This window comes from Castanea sativa, chromosome 9, assembly GCF_040712315.1.
Source record: "Castanea sativa cultivar Marrone di Chiusa Pesio chromosome 9, ASM4071231v1".
Classification (NCBI taxonomy): domain Eukaryota; kingdom Viridiplantae; phylum Streptophyta; class Magnoliopsida; order Fagales; family Fagaceae; genus Castanea; species Castanea sativa.
Window position 1 is genome coordinate 8,747,222 of NC_134021.1, and position 21,678 is coordinate 8,768,899.

At 35.9% G+C, this 21,678-nt stretch overlaps 2 protein-coding genes across 3 annotated transcripts; one reads left to right on the forward strand and one right to left on the reverse strand.

The window, feature by feature from the left end:
- The first annotated feature begins 2,723 nt into the window (after nucleotides 1-2,723).
- LOC142610928 (uncharacterized) lies at nucleotides 2,724-10,147 on the forward strand. 2 transcript variants are annotated; one of them, XM_075782919.1, is made up of 7 exons: nucleotides 2,724-3,759; nucleotides 5,432-5,576; nucleotides 5,703-5,756; nucleotides 5,853-5,944; nucleotides 8,645-8,880; nucleotides 9,093-9,263; nucleotides 9,576-10,147. In XM_075782919.1, the coding sequence occupies exons 1-7, from the start codon at nucleotides 2,897-2,899 to the stop codon at nucleotides 9,671-9,673; spliced, it is 1,659 nt and encodes a 552-aa protein (XP_075639034.1). In that variant the 5' UTR covers nucleotides 2,724-2,896; the 3' UTR covers nucleotides 9,674-10,147. The 2 variants fall into 2 exon arrangements, with proteins under 2 accessions (XP_075639034.1, XP_075639033.1); XM_075782918.1 differs by lacking the exon at nucleotides 9,093-9,263 and having other exon boundaries at nucleotides 2,725-3,759.
- Nucleotides 10,148-11,201: 1,054 nt separating this feature from the next.
- LOC142611181 (leucine-rich repeat receptor-like protein kinase PXC1) lies at nucleotides 11,202-13,844 on the reverse strand. The gene is made up of 2 exons (XM_075783227.1): nucleotides 12,314-13,844; nucleotides 11,202-12,165 (listed from the first exon to the last, which is right to left on the reverse strand). The coding sequence occupies exons 1-2, from the start codon at nucleotides 13,680-13,682 to the stop codon at nucleotides 11,489-11,491; spliced, it is 2,046 nt and encodes a 681-aa protein (XP_075639342.1). The 5' UTR covers nucleotides 13,683-13,844; the 3' UTR covers nucleotides 11,202-11,488.
- Between the last annotated feature and the right edge of the window lie 7,834 nt (nucleotides 13,845-21,678).

Here is a 21,678-nt window from a genome sequence, read left to right on the forward strand (position 1 = left end):
TGGCATTGAATGGTACAGTAATTACCAAACAGTTTCATGTAGAGACAACCTTGCTGGTGTGTTGATAACGTGAAAATGCTTTAGGAAAGCAATCAATGGTGTCCCAAAGTCAGCTTTTAAATTGGTGCAGCAATTCCAAGGAAAACTACCTTACCATTCACAATTCTTAAAGACTGATGTGCGTGTAGAGGGAGGCAAAGCATGTTTGCTTAAGTCCGATTGGCAGAGAAGTTACAAAAGTGGAAAGATAAAAAATAGAGAGGAGATAAAAAAGTAAATAAATGAAAAACATTTTTATTTGGTTGATAAGAAAAATGAAAGGTTATAAATTAGAATTTTGTATAAATTTACTCATATACTCTTATTAAAAAAATGATGCCTAATTTTTTTATTATTTATTTTAAAGGTAAACAACCAACAAAAATATAAAGGCAATCATCTAAAGAAAAATCACGCCTAGTACAAAAGTTGAGAGGAGGGTTAGTTCAGTCATTTGACTACAACTACTATTCTCCTCTCTATTTTCTCCCTAAATTGGGAAGATAGAATTTTAGTGGGTTCGAGGAGAAAACACCCAAGTCTTGCTGATTTTCCCTCCTTAAAATCCACCCAACAAAACACCAAAAATAAAAACAAAATTTTCTTCTTCCCTTTTCTCTCATCTCTAAAATCCACTCAACTAAACACACCCTTAGACTTAGAGCGTTGAGAGGGAAACAAGGTATTACGTGAGTTTTTTTTTTTTTTAATTTTAGTGATTAGTTTTGACAAATGCATATTTTGCGCTAGTGTTTTGATACAAGGGAACATCAATGTCATATGTACTTTTGGTAACATGAAAAATGTTGTTATTGTTCTCCTATAATTTTGATGTGTGCTAGGCACTTTTAATTTTACCTAAATAGATGGTTGATTCCTTAGTGTTTATGTCAGGATATTGGCTTAGGATAGGAGTGCGTTTGTATAAGTTGTTGCAAACTGCTGTTTTGGGAATAAAATGAATATTTGTAAAAAAAAAAAAAACTACGAGGAGTTGTTGTAACAAAACAATGTTTTGGGTGTTGAAAATGCACTTTTATGCTCTTAAATCATCTAACCAAATATACTCTTAAGTATGACATACCTAGCCCCATAATGAATTAAAAACTTTGGCTTATTGGTTGAGACTAAGAATGACATATTAGAAAAATCAAGTGAGAAAATTGCAAAAATAATATTTTTCTCATACATCCGTCATATGTATCATTTCTTTCATAATATGTTGTGCACATGTTAGATAAATGATATATCTTCTTCTACCAAAGGCAACTTTAAATTGGTGCAGTAATTCTAAGGACAATTATTTCCTTCATTATTATGGGTGTGTTAACAATAGGTGAGAGAGAGGCAAAGCATGGGCTCAAAGCATGTTGAGAGAGTAATGAGGCATTATGTATATGTTTTTGTAATTTTTGATTGTTAATTTTGACAAGGGAGCCTCTCTTCTTCTTTTTTTTTTTAATTTTTTATTTTAGAATATTAAGTATTTTAACACACACACACAGGAGGAGAGGGGAGGTTTTAAAGAAACAAACAGTGATATGTATCCAAAATGGTCCAACTCTTCGATACACAACACAGACTTTAAACTTCTATAATTCACACTTATTTTCTAATGTGGGATTAACCCACTGTTTTTTTTATTATTAGAATACTAAGTATTTGTACTTCTTGCCTCTTGGCAAGGCAATAAATGTTGTCATTGTTCTCCAATAATTTCGATACAGCCACACACCATTAATTCACACAAATGGACTATTGATTCCACAGTGTTTTTGTTGGGATCTTGGTTGAGATTAAGTATGGCATACCTAACTAGTGTCATAATCAACTAAAAAATTGGATTATTGGTTGAGACTAAGCATGACGTACCGAATGCTATCGTGAATTAAAGAAAAACGGTGATAAATATGCCACTATTAAAGAAATAGTGTTTCTTGCATTTGACATGAATGTTATCTATTTTGTAACATGTTTTGCACATATTAAATAAATGAGATATCTTATCCTACCAAGGGTCACATTGGTCTCGATAAGGCTTGGAACACGATAATTTTCACGTTTGCTTACATCTAATTGATTCGTAATAAAACTAATATTTCTCAACAATGATGACAGTAAAATTAATACTTCTCAAATCACAACCAACCATGACAATAATAATGAAAAATATTGTCTTTCTAATTTTTTATGTAAAAAATAAATAAAAGCAGTATCTCTTTACGATAATTCCCTTACCCAATCCCACGCACAAAAAATATTTGGCAAATTATACTATAATCTTTCACCTAGATTATTACATAATATTCTAAATGATCGAAACACATGAATGACTCTTTATAGTAAGATTTTGCATTATATATGAAATATTTTAACATTGAAAGGTCTATTTACAACCAAAGGAGAAATTGAGTTTTAAATGTTAAAGGACATGTTTAGTATATATCTTTAAACACATGTTTTCAGTTTTTAAACAATATTACACATATTTTTACATATTTTTCACCTATATATATTTTTAAAAAAATTGAAAACTATTCTTTAAACATGCTTACTAAACGAGTTCAAAATTTCATTAGAATTAACAGCAGAGTTGGTTTGGAAAAAAAAAAATATAATATAGCGACAAATTTCAGCTTCTCTCGTGATAAGGGTCCCACTCCCACGCAAGTAACCATTACGTTATGACATTTACTTAACGGGACGTCACAAAGCCGTGACGGCCCATCCCACACGAACTCACGGTCCGTCAAAACACCTCAAGTCCCCCGTTCCAATTCCTGATCCATCTCCGCTAACGTCGTCGTTGGCGAAACCAACCCCACCCTTAACCCTAACTGACGGTGCCCCCTCTAAAATGGCCTCCTCCTGTGACGACTTCTCTCTCCTCGATGACGATCACGATCACGATCACGCTCACGCTCACCACCACACTCACCAATCTAACCCTAACCCTAGCTCTCATCACCTCCACCAATCCTACGCGCCTCACCGCTTCTCCACCAGAGCGACGACTCAGGTCCACGCGCCACCGCCGCCGCCGCAGCAGCAGGCTCAGTCGATTATATCCTCCTCCATCGCCGCGAGCCCGCAGGGAATCAACGGCGGTGAGCCGCAAGAGGGAGACGAGGAGGAGGAGGAAGAGGACGATGGCGAAGATTACAATGACGCTGGTTTTTGTTCGAATCCGTTTGATAATGGCGGTGCTGAGCCGAATCGGGTTAGAGTCGATGTGCGGAGCGAGAAGAGGAAGGATCGCGATGAGCTCAGCGATGGAGCAAACAATTACGGGTATAACAAGAAATCGAAGCCCTCCGGCGGTGCTGGAAATTCCGGTGGAGAGTACCGGAAGGACAGGGAGGAGTGGAGCGACGCGGCGATCGCGTGCCTTCTCGATGCGTATACGGATAAGTTTACGCAGCTGAATCGAGGGAATCTGAGAGGGAGGGACTGGGAGGAGGTGGCGGTGACGGTGAGCGACCGGTGCGAGAAGCAGACGAAGAGTGTGGAGCAGTGTAAGAACAAGGTGGACAATTTGAAGAAGCGGTACAAGCTCGAGCGCCAGAGGATGATCAATGGCGGCATTTCGGTTAGCCATTGGCCGTGGTTTAAGCACATGGAGAACATTGTCGGGAATTCGCTGCCGGTGAAGGCTGTAGCCGGCGGTGATGACGACAAAGGCGGTGGATCTTCCGCGACCACGCCAAGGCAATCAAAGAGGTAGTTTTGTTGTTTGTAAATGTGACAGTGTTTGTCAATTTGGTTGCCTTGGCCTTTTTTGCTTATTCTGCATTTGTGATTGATTACAAAAAATTCTGCCTTTACTTGCTTAGAATGGTGGTCACAATGATGATGAACATGGAGCTATATTGAAGCCATACTTAGTGTACAAAAATATTAGTCTTACCAGCTCAGGATTTATTAGAAATAGGATAGGATTATAGAATAAATATAGTTACTGTTTTAATTTAGAACTCCATGCATAGCATATAGTATAATTACAAACAATATAAACAAAAACTAACTTGAGGAGCTTGAATTTGCTATCAAACTGTCCCTTTAAATGTTATTTGTACACTGTCGTGATCTTTTGAGATTGGGTCTTGGTGTGATGGCAAGTGCCTTCCGCCAAAAGCTATAGGTTGTGGGTTTGAGTTTGTAAATCAGCCTCTCCAAAAAAATTGGTGGTGCGGTTGCCTACTAATCACCTCTCATAGACCCTATAAAAGTGTGAGTTTTGTGTACAAGGTGCAACATTATTGTGATATTTGGAATGTTTACAATTAGCTACCAGCAATCACATGGCAATTTAGAGGTGCTTGTCTACTTTCCAGTTTTGCCTATAAAAGTGGATGAGCTTAGATGGACATAGCAATAGCACCTAGCAGCATCTTATCTTAAAGGCTGGTATCCAAAAGCTTAACTGGCTGCCTATCTTGAAAAGTATACATGGCTGGTCTTCTTGTGCTCCTAAAATTTCTAGTTTCCTTATTTGTTGTTTAACTGCAAAGTGGTTGCAATTGACATCCTGGTTGTGGTTGATGAACTTGTTGGAAATCTTTATCTGCCTGTCCAATCCTATTGTATAATTTCATATTGGTTGTAGCTTTTGTTTCTAACTAAATGTAACTTTCACAATTTCTGTTCATACTTTTGTTGACGTGGTTGGTATACACCAATGGAATTGTTTTTACATGTAATTAATTTGCGTTTTCATGTATGTTTACATTTATAGCTGCTTATAAGATAGGACTTCTTTGATCCTTGACTTCATGCGTTGAGCTTGTCACATTCTTCCTGAAACTAAAGCAGGGATAATCTAATTATTCTTGTATCACCATGGTGAGTTCTGTGCATCATGAATCCCTATATCTTCTCCTACTTGATCAGTTCATGGGAGTGATCTTAAAATGTAGTGAAGTGGAATCAAATAGAAGGGTGATTTGCTTTTACATTCAGCGTTTCATCAGTATTTTTGAGCTTAAATTTGTGTTTGGATAGATTTGAATTGCATAATTCCTTATGTGATACTGAGAGCCAATATTTGAAGTAGTCCTTCCTGTTCTGGTTGCAAGGTGATCTAAGTTCAGGTAAATATTATTTGTAGCAGTTTGGTTGTGTAGTAGGCATGGACTTCCATTGTAATTGGTTGTATCACCATCATTAGGATGGGTTTAATGTAAAGTTTCATTTGCGCATCCCAAGTTTGATTGTTTGTATAATTAATGTTCTCTATCTCCATCTTTTATCTTGAATTTTGGTTTCCTAGTTTATATATTAATTACGTCAGTTTGAATAAAGAGCTATATGTGTGCATTTGTCTTTATGAACATCATAAGGTTAACGGTACCATTTTAATACTCTATATATTATATCAAATTTGCTGTTGCAGATCTGCAATTGCAATGCCTGGTCCTGTGGGTCCAATAAACAATGTAAAATCAAAATCAATTTCAAATCCTAGATGGCGGAGAGTAGTCTTCAAAGTTAGTGGTGTTGCTCTTGCTGGCACTGGCCCTAACAATATTGACCCAAAGGTTTGTTGTTGTGTGGAAATTTTAATGGCATAAGCTTGGATATTGATTTTTTGTCAAGTAAATCGTCCCATCTTAATATGTTATCTGTGCTGTAACCTAAACTTAATTGTTATTTTTTTTTGACAGGTGGTAATGTTGATTGCAAGAGAAGTTGCAATTGCTTGCCGCCTTGGTGTAGAGGTATTAATTTTTGCATGATTATTCTTTGCAACACGGGATGTTTGCTGATGGTTTGGGTTTTGACACCTAATGTACTTATTTTTTGTAATATCCCAGGTGGCAATTGTTGTTGGAGGTCGTAACTTCTTTTGTGGAGATACATGGGTAACTGCAACAGGTTTAGAAAGATGTACTGCATACCAGATAGGGTAATGTTGCTGATAAAAGCTTTGCATTCTTGAATTATAATGTCTTTTCCTTTAATTGTGGTTATACCTGAAGTGAAGCATGTGAGGTGAAGTTTTAGGAATTTTTTTTCTTTAACTTTTATCTTTTTTGGGTGTGTGTCTTTGTGTCTAGTAACGATAATTTCTGAGAATATATGATGTGAAATCTTGTTGCATTTTTTAAAGAAAATTAATGAATTTGGTTGAATGTGCTTTGATGCCCATTTTCCACTGCTTGTTCTGTTGCTGAAAGTTACTTGTTCTATTTATAGAACTAGAATAAAGCTGTAGATGGTGTCTCAAATGACAAAGCTTTTAAAAAATGCACTCAACAAGGTATTGGATTTTTCTTTTGTGTTAGGACTGTTTTGTTAGCAATATGTGACCCTTTGTAAAGCTGAATTCTTAATTCTCTTACATCTGTTTCATGAATAGTCCATATGTACCTTTAAAAGTTCAGCGTGTAACTTTCTTATAAACTTGTTCAGCACAAAGTATGTAAAGGTATGAACTTGTTCCAGCACAAAGTATGTAAAGGAATAAACTTGTTTCAGCACAAATCTCATACTTGAGCAGTTCTCGCAAGGAGTGTTGAACGGGCGTGTAATGTTTGAGGGTTGGTTGTTGGTACGGTATGATTGAGGAAAAATGGTTGTTGTCAATGTCGTTGATTTTGCTCTCTCTTTCTCTCTCTCTGTGAGAAAGTGGGGTTTTTCTGTTGCCTCATGATAAGGTGGGATGGATAATAGTAGTATGTTAGTAAGCTCAAGGAGGATTTATATATGACCCAGTTGATATTGCCTCCCTAACACCTCCTCAACTCCACCTCCTCCCCTTATAAATGCTACATAAAGGGGTGAGGTCGTGAGTTCAAGATCCATTGCCTCCTTGACAATGAGGAATATTATATTTTTGAGTTAATGTCTTAAATGCTATGATTTTATCATGTGGCTGCCTTCTCCTTTTTCCCTTTACCCTTTACCCTATATGTTTAGTACATTCTACTCTCTCTCTCTCTCTCTCTCTCTCTCTCTCTCTCTCTCTCTTTATATATATATATATATATTTGTGTGTATTTTTCCCTCTTAAAGTCTCATGGCACGCTATATGTATATTGAAATGATTAACATTAACATTGTTTACTCTAAAGAAAAACTCTATTACCAAATTTTCAAATACTAAAATTAAAATTATATTACTAGAAGTTTAGTTTCATTAATTTTTTTTATGTTATTTTAATAATCTACCATTTTATTTTAAGAAACATTGCTGAGTCTTACACGTACATGCTTGCATTGTATGGTTCAATGTAGTATCACATGTACAACATGCATTTGTCATGCGGTACTTTATAACTAGATTTAAAATTATTATGGCAAAAATGTTCTTTGCACTTTCTAAGTTTGATGTTGCTTCGACCCGTTAGGGTGCAGCCTAGTGGTTGGAGGCTTGGGAGTTGGGATGAGTTGTAGACCTAGACATCTCGGGTTCAATTCCCACTAAGAGTTCCTCTGGATTATGTAGTACACTGTTTTTGCGGGTAGGGTCGTGTATTTGTGATTTACTCCCTAGGGGTGGATCCAAAGGACCATGTCTTGGTGAGGTTTCACGTCATCAAAAAAAGTTTGAGGTTGCTTTTTAAATTGGTCCTTTACTTTCAAAACTTACAATTTACACCATAGGCTTTACAACAATGTAAATGTGCCCCTTTGTTATGGTTTGTCAAATTTTTGTAGTTAGCTAGCCTGAAAACGTCTTCCCCCCTCCCCCTATTTTTCTGTCCAAATGATGTTGTTTTGAGTTCGTTAAGAGTAATATCCCAATGGATGTTACTAGTGCCTTAGGCTGTGCACTTCCCTCTTGAGGAAGGGGTGGCATGGTATTCCACGAGAGAGGTTTTTGTTGCAAAATCATGGCGCACTATCATGATAGTGTGGTAGGCGCATATTACCAAAATTGGGGGACACCATGGCCGCTCTACTACTCTAGTCTTTACAGCCAGAGCGAGGGGTTGTCCCTACATTTCTCTTGCCACCATTATTCATATTTATCTATAAAAAATAAAGATTCCAACGGATGTTGACAGAATGTGTACATTGATATTGTTATTATGCTCAAGGGCGTAATTATTTGTTTTCTTAGTTAAGAGACAAGTTTATATAATTATGTTAATATTTATTGACACAATTAACTTTAAGTAATATTTTATTACAGAAGTTTTTAGAAATTGAAAATACTACTTGGATTAATTACCAAAAGTTCCAAGAAATTAAAAAAAGAGTTTTCTTCTTACCAGCCCCTTCCCCCCAACCTAGGGATTTTTTTTTAAAGAGTTTTCATCATTTATTTTAATAATCTATTATGATTTTTGGTTTTGGTAAAAACTCAGTTTTTCCTGTGTTTCTCAACGTAATATTTGTTCTTTTATTTTTGCTGTCTATTTTGTTGTTCAATTTCAATCTTACTATTAAACTATTTTCTTTAATTTATATATGATTTTGTTTATAAGTTCATTGCATGGGCATATTGCTACTACAATAATAATTTTTAGTTGCAATGAGGAAATTGTCTCCCATTCATTTTTTAAACACACACACACACACACATCTTGCATGTTCTCTATTGTTTGTTTTCTGTGTAATGAAACTATGTTTTATGATTTTAACTTGTGATATGCACCAGAATGATGGCAACTGTGATGAATTCTGTATTGCTCCAGTCAGCATTAGAGAAGTTGGGTGTTCAGACGCGTGTACAAACTGCATTCACAATGTTGGAGGTTGCTGAACCATATAGTAGGCAAAGGGCCATCCGGCATCTTGAAAAAGGCAGAGTTGTAATTTTTGGTGGCATTGGTTCTGGTTTTGGAAATCCAACCTTTTCCACTGACACAGCTGCTGCTGTTCGAGCCTCAGAAAGTATGTCTCTATCTCTTCCAAAGTTATTGTATTTGATTTACTCAATTAAAATTTAAATTATACTGGTGTACATTCTCTCTCTCTCTCTCTCTCTCTCTCCCATGTTCACACACACACACACACACACACAGATATGTAAACTTACGCAGACACAACAGGCATGCACATGCACCCCTTTGTATCTCTTGTGAATGTAGTTTTCTTTTTCTCAGTCCACGCCGAGGCAGTCCTCAAGGGTACCAATGTTGATGGTGTGTATGACTGTAACTCCCGTGACAACAATTTTACCTTTGAGCACATCTCTTTCAGTGATTTGACTGCCAGAGGTGCCACCTCCATGGATGCAGTGGCACTGAACTATTGTGATGAGAACGGCATTCCTGGTTTGTGTACTTTTTTGTACTTGTTCTGGTTTAGGGTTCATTTTTACATTTGATTCATGCATTTTTTGAGTTCATTTGGTTTCTCATCACAGTGCATCATTTTGAGGCATAGAAAATTAGTCTTATCATTTTAACAAATGTCAAGTGTGCTCAATGTTATCCAACTGTTAATTTTTCTTGTGTGAGTGGGTGAGTTTCAAAAACCTGGATGTGTTGAGTTCTCAATAGTAATAGAATGAACTGGAATGTACTTTTGGGCTATCTTTGAGGATTGAATCTCATACCAAGTAAATTATATTTCTGTATGTACAGTCGTGGTCTTTAATCTTCTAGAGCCTGGAAACATCTCAAAAGCGCTATGCGGAGAGCAAGTTGGTACACTGATTGATCAAAGTGGAAGGATTAGCTAACATTTATGAAACACCGACCTGATGCATTATTAGGTCTTGTAACCTCAGATGTATGTCAAGTCAATAGACCTTAGAAGAATTGGCGGGCACCTTAATTCAGCTGCCGGCTACTATTTGTTTAGGCTTGAATGGTTCTCTTAATTTATCATTTGCCACCTAAAGTATACACGAGTGGTGTTAGGGTTCTGACATGCCAGATGCTAAGCACTGATTATTTCCAGTGGTTGCTTTGTTTGATACCTGCATCTTAGTGAGGTGCTATTTGTCCTGTATTTTTATAATTGTAAATGTTGTTAACTTAACAGCAGCATTAGTTGGAGTAGAATAGTTTAGTAACGGTGAGTGTACTGGTAGTGATTTCGAGAGCAAGATATACAGTTCAAAGTCATGAGTCACATTATAGATTGAAATTGTGTTACTGTATCATGTATTATGAAATTCTGATATATTTAATGAGCTATTAAACTGCTAAAATGCTTCATATTTTCATTTCATTGGTGTTGAAAGTGGGATACAAAAATTGGGAGGGTTAAGACAACTGCTGTTAGCATGCCTGCAATTGCAAATGACACTTTCTTGTAAAAGAAGTATGTAGTTAAGTAGTATTTGATTTCACTTAGCCTTCTCCAGTGCAAGGTATTAGGTTGTCTGTTGAAGAATATGAGTTAGAATGCTCCTCTTCATGTTGGTAAAGTGTTTCTTTGTTTTAAGAAAGGTGGAATCAAGCATAAGTGTCTTCATGAGTGTTTTGACCTTATGCTCAAACAGAATTGAAGCAAATGCCATATGTTGTCTGGAAAAGGGAAGAGATAAAATAATGAAGATGAAGCAATAAAGCCATTCTTGGTGAAACCAATAGATGCCAGCTGCCTCCAATAAGTTATAATTAGACCGTGTAACTAACAGATTATTGGAACTTATAAATGTTGACTATGGTCAAATGTTATGAATTAAAATAGGGTGGGTGTTTTTCAGCCATTTGTTGAAAGATTATTTTAGGAAAGTTCTAATATTACTTTCATGAGAAATATGAAAAATTGTAAAAAAAAAAAATTAGTTGTTTCTCATTTTCCGTGGAAAGTTGTTAAAAATATTTTATAAAATAATGTCCTTAAGATATCTGTTAATTTTTTCCATTAAAGAAAAATGTACAAAAAACTGATGTAGATAAGAGGATAGGAAGGAGGATCACAATGGAAAAGATCTTTTGAAATCAATTTAATGGTTCAAGTTACATATAGAGTTATTGCTAAGTAAACCTAGAGGAGTAATTAGGCCATTGGTCGTGCAAACAAAAACTGCTTGGACTACCACACAACTCTTGAGACTTGCACTGAAAACAATAAAACTGCTTGGACTACTATAACTCTTGAGACTTTTGAACTCAAAACAATAAAACTGCTTGAACTACCATCACTCTCGATACTCTTGCATTGAAAGCAATAAAACTGCTTTGACCACCATAACTATTGAGACTATTGCACTTAAAACAATAAAACTGCTTGAACTACCATCACTCTCGAGACTCTTGCGTTGAAAACAATTAATGATGAAACTAAATTCCATTACAGAGGACTAAATAGCACTATCTTGTTGGGTAATGGACAAGACCATCAGGTCTTTCTACCAGCAACAATGGAAACATAAAACTTACAAATATTACAAAGAAACAACAAAATAGGGTCTGATAAAATAGTCTGCTGACAGCCAGAATTTGCAGCGAGATAATGCAAGTAAAAATAGGAAGATTAGGATAGAAACAACCATGGGATCAACAACTGGCAAATACTAAGGCAATGCAAGATGAGCATCAAGTCAAGCCAGCCCATCTTCTGTGGTAGCAAGTGAAGGAGAAAGTGAATTGCGTGATTCATCATAATCCTCTCCTAAAGGAGATTGCTCCACCCTGATGTCCTCTATCATCTTTGTCACTTCCACCATTGTTGGCCTCTTTTCAGGCTGTGGCACCACACAAGTCAACCCCACATGAAGCATTGACACGAGTTCTTCCTCAATGTTCTTATACCTCAAAAGTTCTTGATCAAACACTTCAGCAGTCCACTCTTCCTTCACAACTGATCGAACCCATTTGGGAAGATCCACAGCCAGTTGTTCCTCTTCATCCATTCGAGGCCGAGTTGGTGAAGGGTATTGAGATGGAGCTTTCCCTGTTAGAACTTCCAACAATAGGACCCCAAAACTGTACACATCTGCCTTTTGAGACAGCCTCTTGATTTCTGCTTGTTCAGGAGCCCTGTACCCTCCTAATCTTGCAATGGCATGAACCGGGTTCAAAAGCAAGGAAAGCCCAAAATCAGAAATGCAAGCTACACCATTCTTGTCAAGAAGTACATTCGAAGATTTCACATTCCCATGTGGTATTTTCGATCCTTCGTACTCTTCATGAACCTTTGCAAGTCCTCGAGCCGCTCCTAGCACCAAGCTGATCCTCGTAGTCCAATCCAAAGGAATCCTCCCAGGACCCCGATTCCCTAATTACACAACAACATAAAGTCTTAGTCCCAAATTCCTTAGATCACACATTATACAAAATCAAGAACTACACTGACACACACAAATCAAGTTAAATTCAAAGTTTCAAACACTAAAACTATGACACATCAAACTAGAATTACTAACCATGAAGAAGTGAATGCAAGCTCCCATTAGGAAGATAATCATAGACAAGAAGCTTCTCTTCCTTGGCATAGTAATAAGCTCTAAACCTCACAACATTTGGATGCTTAAGCTTCCCTATCAAGTCCATATACTGCTCAAACTCCTTCCTCGCACACGGGTTTGCATCCTTGAGCCGCTTCACAGCCACGGTTGCTCCATCATCAAGCACCGCCCTATACACCGTCCCCAAGCTCCCTTTTCCAAGCATCTCTGCTGAAGCTCTAAGCAAATCCTCAAGCTCAAACTGCTTCCTCCTATCGAAAAACACCAACTTGCTTTGGTCCGTAGCGGTAGTCCCATCACTATCTGCACCCCCATTATTTGCATACACTTTCTTCTCACTCCCATAGCTACTCCCACTCCTCCTCCCCTTCCCACTCTCACTCCCGGCCATCGAGCCCGAGCTACACCCTCGATCCCTCGCACAATAATGCGCCACCACGAACGACACCACCACCAACAAAGCAACACAATTGGCTACCACAATAGCCACAATCACACCAGTACTTAACCCTTTCTTCGAAGGCAATTCTCCTTTTGCTTGACTCATTACAGGCGCTACTGGTAACGAGCTCGGGTTCGACGGCACAGTCTGAACCGAATCAGTCGCTGGATGTGTATTGGTGAACGAACAAGCAGGCAAAGGACTCGATCCACATAGCCCTTCGTTCCCAGAAAAGCTTTCTTGACCGAACTTTTTCACCAACCCATCAGGTACATTTCCATAGAATTCATTGTTGGTCAAGTTCAACTCCTTGAGGTTAACAAGAGACACAGAGAGATCAGGAATCGAGCCCGAAAGCACGTTGTTCTGTAACCGAAGCGTGAGGAGCCGAGTCAAATTCGACAACTGCTTCGGAATCGAGCCACGTATGTTGTTATCGGAGAGGTCGAGACGGAGGAGTCGATTCAGCGAAACGATCTGTGTTGGGATATCTCCAGAGAGGTCATTGGCAGAGAGGTAGAGAAGTTTGAGGTTGGTGCAGTTGGTGAGAGGCAAAACGGTGCCGTTGAGGCGGTTGTTGTGGAGGTCGAGGAGTCGAAGCTGGTCGAGATGGGCCAGAGAGTCGAGAGGTCCACGGAGGTTGAGAGATGGGAGAGAGAGAGAGATGACACGGTTGTTGTTGGTGGAGCAGTGGACACCACGCCAGGAAGAAGTGCAGGCATCGATGCCGGTCCAGTTCGAGTCGAGGTTGCCGTGAGTGTCGGTTTGGAGACGAAAACGTGTGAGGAAGTGTGTGTCATTGGGAGGAGTGAGAGAGAGGGAAGGAGAGATGAAGAAGAAGAAGACGAAGAAAGGTAAGGGAAAGTGATAAGGCTTGTTGTTCATCGTTTGAGGCTTTTGGAGTTGTCTAGGCGGGAAGAGTGGGTATGAGATATGAGAGAGTGTGCTTTTTTAAAATTATATAAGTTTGTTTAGCTACTCTCTTTGTCTCTTCTTCTCTCCCTCCTCATCTTATCTCTATTTTGTTCTATTTGTTTAAAGAAGTTCAAATTTGGGAGCTTAAGGGAGAGTTAAATGGTAGAGGCTCTAAAGGGGAACAAGAGGATACTACAAACACAACAGTTTACATAGTAACTTTAGTAATTGTTGGGGGTAATTATCAGGTGTTTTCGGAGTATTAGTGAGATTTACTATAGATGTGAGAGGAAGGAGTACCGCGTAACTATAGTTCGAGAGCGTCGAATAAATTTTCTAATTGTTGAGTTGACATGTTATTATTTATTATCACATGTATTCATCGCATACACTGTTTTATTATTCATCAATTATTATTAGCAAATTGTTGCTTTAAGCAGTTGTGAAATTTAATGTGAATTATGTTGCCGACCCTAGAGTTATTTACATGTGTTGGTTTCTCATATGGGGTTGGCATGATTAAAGGGAGGGGAGAGAGAGACAAGGTGTGTGTGCTTATGATATCTTTTTTAGCTGGACTTTTGAGAATTGAGAGAGTGAGTATGATTAAAGGTGACAATAGGCTATGGGGATGAGAGTGGGGTGTGTTGGATGAATGATTGCACTTCCCCCACTACTCTTAAAAGGGAATGAGTGGAACGTTTTTAAATCAGGGTGTTCCCCTTTCTCTTTTTCTTTACCAATTGAAAATTTTGGGTTCTTATCCCAACAAAAAAACAAAAAAAAGAAATTTAAAATTGAATATTTTGGGTACCACTAATTATACACTTTTGCATGGTAGCCTAGGAGGGCTTCCTAGGGATTATAGTGAAGATCACGCATAATTCCTTACTTAAAAAGAAGATCATGGTATGGTTATTAAATTAAAGAATTAATCACTTTGCCATGTGACTCATAAATTACTCTTAATCCTGCAATTTCGAAGTGCTCAAGAAAGTGCCTATGCAATTGAATTGATTCCAGAGTTTGACTGAAGCTGATATTGGTATAGAATTGAAAAGGACTCGATTGTCACTGTGTACTACTAATCCTTTTTATATCAGACTCTCAATTAGCTACATAATCCACTGCTTTATTACTTTTACCAACAATCAATGTCTATTGCAAGCATATTGATCCTCTTTGGTGGCTCCAGCATTGGTTTTGCCTTTCCCTGAAATCTCAGTGCCATTTATCTAAAATTGAGGTAGAATTCGTTGACAGTACCAGCTATTTAGAGATATAACATTTTTTTAACTTCTTAAGATGGGTAAGTTGTGCTTGGAATAACATCACTTTCATATAGATCTTTTACTAATATTAGCATTTTTTATGCATCAATCACAAGGGCGAAAATGGCCAAATGCCCATTTCGCACAAAAAAAAGGGCAAATGCCCCATTTTCCAAACTAATTAGGAAAATACCCCTCTTTTGAAACTCGATTTTCTCAAAATTGAGTTTAAAAAAAAAAATTTCTGAAATCCTATAGCGACGTTTTAAAGAGTCTATAGTGACGTTTTAAGGATCTATAGCGGTGTTTTGTAACTCGACTTCCATGAAATCGAGTTACATGCAAGTTTTTCTTTTTCTTTTAGCTATAACTCGACTTCATGGGGCTCGAGTTACAAAACGCCGCTATAGGTTCTTAAAAATGTCACTATAAGTTACTTAAACGTTGCTATAGGGCTTAATTCAATTTTGAGAAAATCGAGTTTCAAAAGAGGGGCATTTCCCTAATTAGTTTGGGAAAGAGAGCAACATGCTGATTTTTTTTTCGCGAAAAGGGCAAAAGCCTATTTTGGCCTAATCACAAGCTCACAACAGATCATTGTGAAAAAAGTTATTATATTCCAAGATTTATTAATATAAATTCATGCCAACATAGGTTCCTTAAAACGTTGCTATAGGGCTTAATTCGATTTTGAAAAAATCGAGTTTCAAAAGAGAAGCATTTCTTTAATTAGTTTGGGAAAGGGGGCAACATGCTGATTTTTTTTCACGAAAAGGGCAAAAGCTTATTTTGGCCCAATCACAAGTTCACAACAGATCATTGTGAAAAGAGTTATTATATTCCAAGATTTATTAATATAAATTCACTCGAACATAATTCTTTAAAAAAATTTACAGAAATTATTGAACAATAAACTTGAGTTAGTTTCCATGGGATGTGCATGTCTTTTGTATCTAAAATATCAAGGGAAACTATCATCTTACACTTGTTTACATTCACTATTTTACATCAATATCCCCAATTGATGCGGAAATATCTACATATTTATAATATCCACATTTTAACACATGAAAGTGGGTGTAAAAAAAAAAACAAGTGTAATAGTATAAAAACCCAAATGGTAAACCTATTTACTTTTGCATGCGGATTAGATTTTATGTATAAACTCACCCGATGCGCTTACTCATATATCTGATTGAGGTGCGATACTCTTTCAAAGGATGAGATTGAAACTTAAAAAGTTTATTTCTAATTTTAGTCACTAAATTTAAACCTTCAACTTTTTAAATTTTTTCACCTTTCCCTTTTTGCATTTTCACTTTTTTAACTTCTCTCTCATACATCAAGTGTTAGTTGGACGGTGCACCGAATCCAAATCCATCAATCCCCTCTAGATGATTGGGCAACCAACTGTTAGCTCTGAGAAAAGCATCAGTTTATTACCCCAGATTTCTTATAGTTTACTCACAAATCTGACAACAATATTCCCATGACGGGTAGCATTATGAACTTTTACCATATATATGGCAGAAGCTCTCTGTCAAAAGCAATATTGCTTTACAAATATGGCTTTTCTTTGAGCCTTTCAGTCACCTGAATGAATAATTATCAAAAGACATCTTATTCATATGCTATAATTTTGTTTTCCTGATCCTTACATTTAATACTCATCATCAGTCATTATAAGTTCTCAAGATATGTTTCTATCGAGTATACTATTCCTCAATAAGAGCCAAAACGAACTCAAATTTTTTGAGACCGATATTTCACATGAGTATATATATGTTGGTGGTATATATTTTTGCTAAAAAAAAAATTATTAGCTAACTATAATTATGATGTAGGACACAATTTATTATTTAATTATTGTAATTTATTAATTTTGGTATTTAATTTGTAATTTTCGTTATTTTAGGTTTAGGGGTATCATTTTCTTGTTTTTAAGGATTACAAATCTTCTGTCCTACTTGTTCTGCTCCACTCTATACTCCACCAATAAAAACTTACCACGTGTTCACTTAATTAATTAAATACTACTATTAATTAATAACGGTAGCATTAATAAGTGAATAATGATAGTATTTAATTAATTAGGTGAACACGTGGCAAGTTTTTATTGGTGGAGTATAGAGTGGAGCAGGAAAAGTGGGACAGAAGATTTTGACTCGTTTTTAAGTACTTTTAATGTTTTTAGTTCAAATTTGGTTCCTGTTAGGGTTAGGTGTTAATTTGGAGTTATTTCATAATATATTTTTTTGTCTGTCAAGTTTTACGGAGCCCTTAAATAGGCCTAAGTCTGTTTTTTTGGACAATTATTCAATCAATAAAATTCAAACTTTTATCTCTTTATTTTCTGGTGGATTCCAAAACTCTTTCCCCTCGCAGATTCAAGGAATTCTTGTGGATTCAAGGTTATTTTCAGAAGCAAACGTGTTTTGTTTCTTATTTTCTAGAAGTAGACATGTTCTACTTCTTGACGCTTCCGCATCCCACATCAAATTATTATGTTTTATATATATATATATATATATTTTTAAAAAAAAAATAGGAATAATAAATGATCATTCAAAATTCTCTATAATTCACCTCTTAATTTCTATCTTTCAGGCAGAAGCTATTAACCAAAAAGTATTGGAGTGTTTAGGTCGATGTCACATTGGTGCCACCTAAGCCATCCTTTTTTTCTTTTTTAGGCATTGAGAGATCTTTCTTCTTCTAAGAATACCATACCATTGCAAGTCAGCCGAGCAATTACTGATTCATTATCGCTCAACGTAATGAAGCACCTTCTCTAGTGTTGATTAAAAGAATCATTACACTTTGGATTCATATCAAATATGAATAAAGTGTTGCCTTTTCCCCATGTGTTCATTTCCTCTAAAGTTTGACCATGAAGAATATATGATCTACAACTATTTGATGAAATGAGTGTTAACCAAATGTTTGTTCAATCACTCCAATTTTCACAAACCTCTCATTTGCAAAGAAAGATGAAGATAATTAAAAACTTAAAAATTTGACAAGAAAGATGATAATTTCGGAGTTAAGTCCCAAATATGCAATGTTCAATCCATATTGGTAGGTGAATTTATACTTACCACCTTAGACTTTGTTATTACTAGCAAGATTAAAGCTTTCAAATTCACATTTCAATACTCTACAATCATTCATATTCACACAATCATAAGTGGTGATAATTACACTCCATGCGGAACAACTGAAATCATGTTTTTAAAAACACGGTTTTACAATTATTATGAGCTGTGTGCATTATGCAATAATAATTAGCATATACGTAACAAGGTGTGTATATGGTACTGTGTTACAAACTGTGTGCAACAATAATTTGTGTATACATAACACCAACAAGTTGTTACTTGGGCTTTGAGTCAACATTTTAAGTTAAGCCTTGCCTCTGTTGAGCTGTGGACCACTAAATTGGCATTGCTACTTGCCCAGTGGAAAAACCCATGGTTTACTTTGAATCTATGATACTCATGTGCAGCTTCCCTCCTGATAATTTTTAACCCAAAACAGTCTGGCAACTTTTTTAAGTGTTCACATAAAGAGTTATAGGGAAAGGGAAAAATAAAAAAGAGAAGAAAAGAAAAAGCATATATAATTTGATTTTCCTGTTGAATTTCCAGTAATTTCCTTTCCATATCGTGGAAGGAAAAAGTGCACAACTTTAAGTCAAAAGAAAGCAAAGTTGCACTACCAACTCCAACATGATGATCAGGAATATTATAATGTAACCAGACAAGGCTAAACAAACTGCTCCATAAAATTGACACTTAATTTTCTTTATGTAGAACTTCCAAAACCACTTTGATAACATTTATATTCAGCAAGAATACAATGTTCTGCACCTTCATGCATGGGCTAAAACGTTGATCTACTATTGGGGTCTGCCTGATGCACCGAAAAGCTATATATCTTTTACAGTGTCCTTCTAAAATTTTTTTTTTTATAGTAATTATTTTTTGGGGGATGATTGATGATTATATTGCTATTGCTGCGCTTATCTATACTGTACAAAATGTGAACCCATTACCTTTTTATACATCGATAGTTAAAAGTTGGGGGATTTGAATAATCTTAGATATTTTCGTTAAAAACCTAGAAGATGCTAATTGAGTTAAAAAACTCTTGATCTGAACCAATTACTTAAAAGAAAGGAACTCGAAATATGCATTATTTCACAACTTAACTTAACATCATATTGTCATGTCACAAAATAATGCAGTATATTGTTCAAGAGTGCCATTACACTCAACCATAGGAATATATGATTAATAATGAGGGGTTAGATTGAAAAACATAAATCAAAATATAAGAATATTAGATAGTGTTGCACTCTCTCAATTAAAAAAATAAAAAAATTATCTAATGTTTCGGATGCATACAATATTACACATAATAACATGTGGGTTTCACACAGATTTGTAAGGCTGATATATTACTATGAGTGTGATGCTGCTTGGATCTGATATACTAGATATCACCTTGAGTCTTGCTCACATAAGTATGTGCGGTTTTGGTTTTTCAAATTTAAAAAAAAAAAAAAAAACTAAAATATGGTCCTCACTTTTTCAATTCTCACTACATTCAAAAGAAGCCAAGCCGAAGTTACTTCAAAAATTCTAAACAGGTTGACCATGCAGCACTGCAAACCCTCATATAATTTTGACCTCTCCAGCTGGAGAATCCTCTATCAAAGTTTTTTTTTTTCGGTTGGTTTTGTGATAAAATCATTTGTTTAAGTTTTCTTGATTTTCAACGCCACATGGTAGGGCTCATTGGTGGTACACACCTCAATCCTTAGCCTTCATCTTCACGACTCACGAGTATAGTAATGCTGTCGCAAAAAGTGAAGGAAATGCTTCAGCTTTCTCTTTTCTTCGATTTCATTACGATGCGTTTTGCCCTTCACTAACCAAACATGCAAAAAGTGGCAAAAGCAGAAATTGAAGGCGGGATTGGCGTTCTAATTTTCAGTCACTCATTCACTTAGTTAGTCGGCAGTTGCACTACTTGATCAAGAAGAAAAAGTGGACAAAATCAAAGTGTACTACTGCATGAAATACGTTAGTAATTATGATTACAATTATAATTATTATCATTTGTCCCTTATGGTGGATCATTGGAATGTGAAACGAAGTCCAGGAATTTCATGTTTAACAGTTTAAGAAGTTTCTTGATCCAAAAAAAGAAAAAAGAAAAAAAGAAGAAGGTTGAAGTAAGTGGGTTTTAGTTAGTTAGATCAACTACTTAATTCTGTTTTCTTTGAACAGGAAAAGTTCAAATCTCGCCTACATAAAAAATGAATTAATTGGTATTTTGACTTGATTCTTAGACATCAATGACTTTTCTGCCTACGTTATGTTTTCTAGAACAAGTTCTTCTCCATGATGTATCTGTTTTACTTCTGAGTGAATTTCATAGTCTTCCTATCAAATAAGAAGATAGAAATCATTATGGAATAAATATTACAGGTTTAAATATTTTCATATCAGTTAACCCCCTCCAAAAAAAAAAAACCAAAGCAAAGGTTGAGTATGGAATTAAATCATTAGCTTAAAATGATGTTAGGAACTTCAGATCCATGTGATGGAGTTAGGAACTTAAGATCGATGTGATGAAGTACAGTAAAACTAGGTAATTTGCATTTTGGAGTTTATTTTTTTAATTTCAATCCCAAGTCATTTCAACTTTTGTGGGTTTCTGATCTGTCCAGCTTGAGACTTAAAGAGTAAAGACTAGCATCTTAAAGGGCTGAGAGGAAAAATGTGACAAATGAAGCTTTATGCACTTTATATATATCTATAGTTTCGTGTTAATACTTCGGCTCTTTGTTGTTTGATACTTTGATCACAGCGGGCAATGGCCTAATAGGGATGTTGGTTAAGACTTAAGACTCTTTTCGGTTGTTACTTACAGTTAGTAGGGAAAATAATCAAATGGGTAAAATAGTGTGATGCTTAATAATAAGTTAGGTACACGAGTTACGAACTTACGAGTACCTAAACATTACTACCTTGAAAAAAAATGAAGCACAAAACTAAGCTTTACCTCGGGGCTCAAGTGGCTTCTTGTTGTTGGGACGATAGCTTTCAGTTGAATTGCCTTTTGTAACCCAATTTTGCCACTATCTATTTCACACGACAATATCATTTTCTGAGAAAAATATTAAGAGAAGATAGGGCAAAACAAAGGTATCTAGTACCATGGTAACCTATACTCAAAACTCTCCGGAACCAAAAATTTGAGCAGGAAAATTGCTTGTGTATAAATTGCCCATTGTTTTATTCTTTTAGGTATGTATCGGTACCTCAAACATTACGGTCATCATTATGTTTCTTCTTGGTGTAGGTGAGATTCCATCCCAATCCCTTATTCAATGATAATACCATTAAGTTTCTTTTTAGTGTAGATGAAATCTAAGCCAAGTCTCTTATTCGTTTTATGATAATTGGTGTGTGGTTTTTTATTTATTTATAATTTTTTAGTATTGGTGAGATTCAATTCTAGATATCTTATTTTAATATCAGGTTAAGATATTAATAGTTTTTAGTTAAACGCCCTTTTATAGCTCAACTATTTTTTTCACTCGACAACTTAATCTTCTAAACTAAATATTAAGGGAAAGAAAAACCGACCAAAGACATAAAAACGAAAAAGTATCTAGTACAAGT

Coding starts and splice junctions, on each gene's coding strand:
- LOC142610928 (XM_075782919.1), top strand. CDS start 2,897: ATGGCCTCCTCCTGTGACGACTTCTCTCTCCTCGATGACGATCACGAT. Junction 3,760..5,431: donor ACGCCAAGGCAATCAAAGAG/GTAGTTTTGTTG, acceptor TTGCTGTTGCAG/ATCTGCAATTGCAATGCCTG. Junction 5,577..5,702: donor CTAACAATATTGACCCAAAG/GTTTGTTGTTGT, acceptor TTTTTTTGACAG/GTGGTAATGTTGATTGCAAG.
- LOC142611181 (XM_075783227.1), bottom strand. CDS start 13,682: ATGAACAACAAGCCTTATCACTTTCCCTTACCTTTCTTCGTCTTCTTC. Junction 12,166..12,313: donor CTTGCATTCACTTCTTCATG/GTTAGTAATTCT, acceptor TTGTGTAATTAG/GGAATCGGGGTCCTGGGAGG.